This window comes from Aplysia californica, unplaced genomic scaffold (assembly GCF_000002075.1).
Source record: "Aplysia californica isolate F4 #8 unplaced genomic scaffold, AplCal3.0 scaffold00027, whole genome shotgun sequence".
In the NCBI taxonomy this organism is placed as follows: Eukaryota; Metazoa; Mollusca; class Gastropoda; order Aplysiida; family Aplysiidae; genus Aplysia; species Aplysia californica.
In genome coordinates this window covers 464,012-471,639 of record NW_004797297.1, presented here as the reverse complement: position 1 = coordinate 471,639, position 7,628 = coordinate 464,012, and the positions used below count along the sequence as shown (strand labels likewise).

Here is a 7,628-nt window from a genome sequence, read left to right as displayed (position 1 = left end):
AAATGGGCTCTGGCAACCTCTTCGGCTCCGGCTCTGATTTGAATCAGTTGCAGGAATTCATGGCGTTCAAGACATTGGAGTTTGTTTTGTTTTTTTGTTTTTGTTTTTGTTTTTTTGTTCAGGTAATTCAAACCAAACGTCTTCTTGTCGTCGTTGTCCTGGAGATTAAGAAATAAGAAGACATTCGCTTTCAAACAGTAATTTTGAATTTATGTTTCTTGATACACGATGCGTCTTAGTGAAGTCGGTGAAAACAAAATTTTTAAAAAGTTTTATGGCTCAGAGTATTTATTCTCCAGCATTAGCAAATACAAAGCCGCAAATAGCACTTGGTTCCCCTAGTTGTAGGCCTACCTCTCAAAACGTCTTTCTCCACCCCACCCCACCCCTTTCCCCATCCCCAATCCCAACACACAATAAACATAGTCATGATTTATTATTAATCGGCGCACAGCTTAATAAAACAAATTCTATTTGACGTCGTATATCTTATCAGTGGGTGTTGCACCTTCTCTCTCTCCACACACACACACACACACACACACACACACACACACACACACACACACACACACACACACACACACACACACACACACACACTGTGCACACTTTCCTTCCTCTCGCTTAGCCATGCCACGAGCCAGTCGAATTAATTTTTAAAGCCCTTGATTCAAATCAAAGTAACCGGGGTCAAGATATCATTTACACTCATTCACACTGCCGAACCACACTAACAGACCATGCGGTAAGAAAAGTCAACGGAGAATTCACAGCAATATAAATGTTAATAGACCTATACATAATAGATCTATAGCATGCTATACAATTAGTTCAATAAACGGTGCATTGAACAGAATTTTAGGCTTAACCTTTTCTTACTCAAATATTTGGTAGGCCTACATAAACTTGTCATCCTGAAGTCCATTAGGGTTTCGCTTCTACCTACCAATATTCTTTACCATTGTGGTAAATGATGCGGTGTTCTTTCGTTTGTTTTTTTAAAACAAGAAATGAAACTGACACTAGTGACAGCAAAAGGGGGTGTATCTTCCCACTCTAGCCTACTGGAAGAACCTTTTTTTAAATGCCCCCCCCCCCTCCAAACTCGAAGATAGAAACAGAAAAACATCCCTTTCTGCAGTGCAAAAAAAGAGCACAGTAGATAATTGGACAAAGGCACCGGAGATGACACGAGGACAATAAAATTAAAACTTCGTAGTGACAGGCGAATACTTCCGAATAGCCTTCCACCACAGAATTCTACACTAAGTGTAGAATTCTCTGCGTTCCACAGACAAGGAGTGAGGAAGTGAGTCATTTTCACGAGAGGTAAAATAGTCTAGTAATCGAAATGAAAAAGATGATATATTAGGTATCGCTTTTTATACACAACTTTTATTAACTAAAATTACCATTTACTTTAAATACACAGATACATTAGAAGATATATTTTAAGTGGATATAAATAAAGCAATGAGGGTGAAATCAGTTGAGCCTTTTTTGTTGCTTTTATATAGTCTCTGACCATGTCTTGTGTCAATCGAGATATACATATATCGATATGACTAAATAATAAATACTCACATTCGATTCTCATTGTTGTTCGTGGATGTGGATGACTGGGAACAAAACTGCTGGGGCAAGGGATTACAACAGAAATAAGTGTTGATCTGAACTTGATTTGTTTCGCTTTTTAAGAAAATGAGAGGGCCTCGCCTATTGTCTATTCGTTTTTCTTTAGTCTTCTCTTTGGCTGTGGGGATATTATATCTCCCTTTAGCCTTCAGCTCATTGTCGGATGTCACAGTGGATGTGTTTGGCAGGGAACGTGTGTATGGAATAGTCTCAGCATTCGGAGACTTGGACGCTGACAAAGCCACTGACGTGTTCGTTCTTTCCGAGGACGGTATGAAAATTCATTTGGGAAGAAGTTCCGCAGAGGGCTGGCCAACCGACAATACGCAAAAGACGGGACGTTTTGAGTGGGGCATACCCAAACCCTAACCCTAAGCCTAAACCCTAACCAGACTGCCCCCTAACCCTAACCTAACCCTAAACACTCGCTACAGACAGCGAGCACCTAGCACACCCCGTGTTTGGTCCAAATATAGATGATGTATTTCTGCCATCTAGTTTTGTCATCTTCCGGGGTTTCGCCCAAGACTCTAGGGTTTCCCTTGCCAGTAATACTATGATCTATCTCGCCGTGTTTGTCATAAATTTAAAATTAAATTTGTGATAAATTTTTTTTATATTAAATCAATAAACAATCTCAGCAATTCTTGTTCCATAAATTTACCTTCTCAAAGTTGTACACACATGCACACACACACACACTCACAGTAGTAGAGAATCTTTGGTACTTTTAACCGATCGCGCGCTAAGCAGCGGCAAATCAGGCGCGCCACGGTGAGAACTAGAGTCAGCTGGCGAGGGAAGCCCCGGAAGACGACAAAAATAGATGGCGGAAATACTCTATATCTGGGCCAGTCACAGAGGTTTGCTAGGTGCTCGCTGTAGCTTCATGTACCCTAAACTGTAATCCTAACCCTAACTTTAACTCTTGTATACACATAGTTTGCTCAGTGGACCTTGTCACAATTCATGCCAGCCCTCTGCGGAACTTTTCCCTTCATTTGTTTTTGTATGCATTTAATTAATGTATATTAATATTCATTTCTTCATCACATTGTCTCTGAAGTCTCTAAAAATGTCATCGAACTGATCAATTCAAATTGAAATCTAAAGACATAAATTGATTGGCTGTAATATTACTAGCGTTTAATGCGTTGACAACAGAGATTGGATATGATATATATGAGCAAAATCAAGTGTTTACTGTATGCAAAAAGTTCTAGAGGGGTGAAGATTCTTAAGCAGTCTGTGTTTCTTTATTTCATTCATTCATTAAAAAATATTGAAATATTCATTTATGTAGGCTAAGGAAAGAGGTGGAGAATGGGTTGGGCTCGAGCCATTTAGCCTTTCACTATGCCCCACAGCAGTATAGACTGAAGAGTGTTGCCCAGTCAGACTGATATTAAAATTGTCTATAATCTAGTGTTGTTGTAATAAAGATAAAGATCATTTAGAATTTATAGATCACAATAACTGAAGTCTCCACCAAAGTTCGCGGTCTAAGGAGCAAGGAAAATACGTGATCTCAGTCGAAAGGGATTTTCTTACCTGAATGTTCTGGGGGGGAAAGTTAAAATGATCTCCTTTTATTTTAAAATGAAAAGAAGTGACCACTGGGTGGGGTTATGGCGAGCCACACTTTTGCTCGGTAAATAATTACCTGAAATCCAGGCTCTTAAGAAAATATAGCCCTTTAGAGTGTGATTTTAGTTGACTTTTTATGTAGTTGTAAATTGATTATTGTTACTAAGCAATTATTTTGTATAATAACCGTTTAATTTTGAACCTGTTTATTTGTTCTCTGCCATTGCACTCCTCAGGGAAATCAGTCTTCATATTGGAAGCTGATATCGATATTGATTTAAGAAAAGATTTTACTGAGTTCAAGAAAAGAACATTCATCGAAGGCAAACCAGAGGATGCTGTCATCACAAGTGTTGTGCCTGGGGATTTTAACAGTGATTCACAAATGGATGTGCTAGTTACAAGAAAGCCTAAACAAGATTCAACAGAAGTTACTGTAGAAATTTACCCTGGGAATGGAGCTGCAGCAGGTATAATGGTTCTGCATTATTGTGTGCTGTATTGTAATTGGAGATAAAATTGTTTTTAAATTATATGATTGAAGCCTATATCGCTAGCCGCGTGATTCAACCGCCTAAGTGCCAAGAGACAAATTTTTCAGGAGAAGCAAAAAACTTTTATTTGTTGTGCTCGTAGCTATGAATCTAAAATTCAGAATATATGATATGATGTCAGACGATGGTCCGTAACTAACTTTTTAAAAAATATCTTTATTTCATAAAGTTACCGGACATAGGCGGTTTAGACTTACCAAGGTCTGCGTGATTCGACTGCCTAAGTGACAGCATGACGGCGTCTAGGCGTTTGAATCACGCTAATCAACGCCACTCGTCGAGCGCCTGTGGTCGCTTGGGCGTAAAAATATTTTCCAATAGTTGTTCCGAATGTGAAATAAGCAGCCCTTAGCTGTCAATCGTAGACTTTTTAAAAAAATTCATTCGTCAATAGCTTTTGCCACAATTTACCGACTTGGTCAAGACAGCATTAACATATTTTTTGGTGCCATTTTACCCTTTCTCAACAACACTACCAAAACCTAGTGATAGATTATGGGTAGGCGAACTGCCTTTACAAAATCATCTAGCTATCGATAGGGTTCAATCTGAGTCGAAGCTAGCAAAGGCAGCTCTTTCTGTTGATGTTACTCTCCAGTCTGTTTTGACAAAGGCCACAGTCGTGTGGGTCGGGTCGCCTACGTGACAGGTGAACACCTCAACGAGCCGCTGAATCTGCGTGATTCCAACGCCCATTCGCCACCGGGCTGCAAAACTGGCACTTGGGCAGTTGAATCACGTGGAAATTGGGGACTGGTGTGATATAGGCGATTGATTTACTGAAGGATTGAAACACTTTGCAGTAATCTTTCAAACTCAGGATTTTAACATAAGGTGTATCAAAAGCTGTAAAGGGAAAGAAAAGTGATTTTCGAAAATTTTGTCACTTAGGCGGTTGAATCACACGGCTAGCGATATATATTTTTATATAATACTTCTGAAAGGGGAAATGCAACTTTTCATGCTTAAGATTTAAAAAACATAAAAAAGTATGGTGGCTATATTATAGGGCCTAAAATACCACTGGCTTATGGCCTAAAATACCACTGGCTTAATGCTTCTGTTTGTTTTTGGTCAGCTTTTCTATAGAAATAGAATTTATAGATCCTATAAGATCCTAGTTCTCTGGGACAAAATCAACCAAGATCTCACTTTTCTTCACATGTAACCTGAACTTGTACTTAAACTTTCTTAGTACTTTGACTTTGACTTTACTTTCGATTCTATACTTTATTATTCTTTTGTGTGTAGTGGTTTGCATAAACTTAAGCAGACATGTGGGCAACTATATTTTCACTAAGGTAAACTAGGATAAAACTCTATCAAACTCTTTACTCCTCGTAGCTGTTTGTATGCCTAACAAGTGTTTAACTATCTCATCCAGACATGGTAGTGAGAGAGAACACAGAGGCTACTTATTTATTTGTAGTTACAATTCAGACATTATGATAATATTATTAACAGGTTTTCTTTGCCATTACTTGAAATTCAAGAGCCAAAAATATTTCGTCTTAAAGCATTTACTTGATTTTTATTTTTGATCTTCTTTATCCTCAGAGAAACCACTGACTTTGACTGAAACATTCCGAGACCAGCCAGTTGTTATTGAGTAAGCAGTACTATTTTTGCATTCGTCCGTTTAAACAAAATAATATCCTTCTGATATTTTTTTAGGTGAATTTTAGTGGGGAGAGGGTTGATTGTATTTTAGTTTGAATTTGCAAAGTATTCTTTTTTGCATCTGTGACTACAATGAATGCACATTATTTTTAATTGAGTTGGTTTTCATAAATGGTTTAATTTTCTTTTTGAAAAAAGATGTTGTTAAGTTTTTTTGTCAAATGTAGTGTTTTGGGTTCATTCAAATTTTTTGAGCAGTTAAAAGTTGAAATGATTCAAGATAATAATTTACGTGACTTGTGTTTTATGTCAGGTAAACTTGATACATCCATCTGTATTTCACAGCTGGAATGGGGATATGATTCCTGACTTATTTGGAGAAACAGCTGATGGCAGAAGAGCTGTTTGGATATTTGTGTAAGAAAAGCTTGTTAACCTTTTTTTTTGTTTGTTAAAGAATAAATGTAGTGGAAGCAAAGATAGTGTCTCTGCTGCAAGCATCTATAATAATCGAGATATCAAAATTACTGGAGAAACAAGAACTTTTTGGCGTAAGACCACTTACAGAGCAGCCATTGTGAAGCAAAACTACAACTTTCTGGGTGAAAATTCTCAGTAATAGAAGATACTCATTGTTTTCACTCATTTATTTGCATATTGTAAACCATTGATCAATATTTGTTATTTTAGTACAGTTTGATCTTCTGAAGTCCTAATTTTGAAGTAGGTGAAAATGGATGCATTGCTACTTAAAAAGTTATGGAATTGACTCCAGCATCAATGATATCATGAAAAGTGTTAGCCCTTAATTCCTTTTGCTTCCTCCCTGAACCTGATATCACCTGTCATTTTGAAGTGTGTGCATGTATTTTGTGACATGCAGCAAAACACTACTGTTAGGTTACCTTTCATTTGAAGAGCATTGTGCCTGGCACCATAAAGAAAGGGGTTAGGTGGGGGAAAAAACTGTTATTTTCCTTGTCATACCCCTTTCTTTATGGTGCCTGACACTGAACACAGGTTGTTGAATCTGGTCTACTACTTTTACTTCTGTCCATTGTTACTATTGTCTTCATCTGATCCTGGTAAAATGTGACTACCATTATGCTGACTTAAACCCAACTCAACTCAGCGCAATTTTAAAAAACCAGAACATGCTGTTTGTTTTCCAGGAAGAATGGCTCTTACGCCATGGAGTATGTAACCAATGGCACTGAAGGGAAATTGCCTCAGCTGAGGGTGCCTCAGTCAAGTGCTTTTCTGGATCTGGATGGGGATTTGACAGCCGGTACGATTGACATGTTTGGTATTGTGTTTTCAGCGTGGGATCAATTTTGAGCATCTTGTCAAAGTCATGGCAGTTTGATTTTTGCAAATTAATTTCTCATTATTTATAGTTTGTACATTCCTTTTTTCTCTGTTGTTGTATTGTCATTCCAGCAGCCTGCTAGTTTTATTGCTTAAAGAATGGATAACCCATGGAAAAAGTCACCTGTAACTTGCCATATCCTATAGACTGTCAGTGCTTTTGAAATTGCATTTCTTATAATGTATATGATCTCCAAATGTTGCTACTGCGGTTGTTACCCTTGTATTTTATTAATTAGTTTTCAGAAGTACCAAGAACATTTACTTGTAGTGAAGGGTAAATATTGTATGGAAAGATTAACCTTTTTAATATTGTTTGATTCAATCCCGTTGGCCTCAAATCGAATTAGTTGAGTACTTTTTGTCTGGTTTTGTTCTGTCAGTCTGTGGTAGAAAATCGCAACAAAATGTCAAAGTTCATGAGAAAAATATGGTTTGTCTTGGCAGCTAAAGCACTTGGGAGTGAATTTTCTAAGTAATATGGATTTATGTACCTCTTTAAAAGATTTATTCTGTCTGTATCTGTCCTCACTTTCGAAGGAAGGTGTTAACCATACTGTCAATAAAGCAAAAAGGCTTTGTTCCCTTAAGGAAGAGTGGGGGGGGGGGGGGGGTAGAAGTGTTTTGAGGATTTTTATGCTTTTGTTTTCAAGAAATACTTGTTGAAGTCATACATTCTTTCATTCGACGTGGGATATGATTATAAGACTTATGCTTAGTCTCCATCTACATTCTTATTTTCTCTTGTAGATCTGTGTGCAGTGTCTTCTGTGGGTGGTCAAGTGTCTTTTGAATTCTGGTTGAATCAGGTGAGATGATGTTTTCTTTGTGTGCTCTGTTGGGTTTTTTTTTTTTGGGGGG

The 7,628-nt window shown here is 37.6% G+C and overlaps 1 protein-coding gene across 1 annotated transcript in view; it reads left to right on the top strand.

Moving 5' to 3' along the window:
* Window positions 1-1,580: 1,580 nt before the first annotated feature.
* Window positions 1,581-7,628, top strand: part of LOC101862554 (T-cell immunomodulatory protein) — a 17,643-nt gene continuing 11,595 nt past the window's right edge. Inside the window, exons 1-6 of the mRNA XM_005091284.3 lie at window positions 1,581-1,909; window positions 3,462-3,695; window positions 5,337-5,388; window positions 5,745-5,816; window positions 6,572-6,687; window positions 7,518-7,576. Of these exons, the coding sequence (XP_005091341.1) occupies window positions 1,705-1,909; window positions 3,462-3,695; window positions 5,337-5,388; window positions 5,745-5,816; window positions 6,572-6,687; window positions 7,518-7,576 (738 nt within the window). The 5' untranslated portion in view covers window positions 1,581-1,704. The remainder of the gene's footprint in view (window positions 1,910-3,461; window positions 3,696-5,336; window positions 5,389-5,744; window positions 5,817-6,571; window positions 6,688-7,517; window positions 7,577-7,628) is intronic.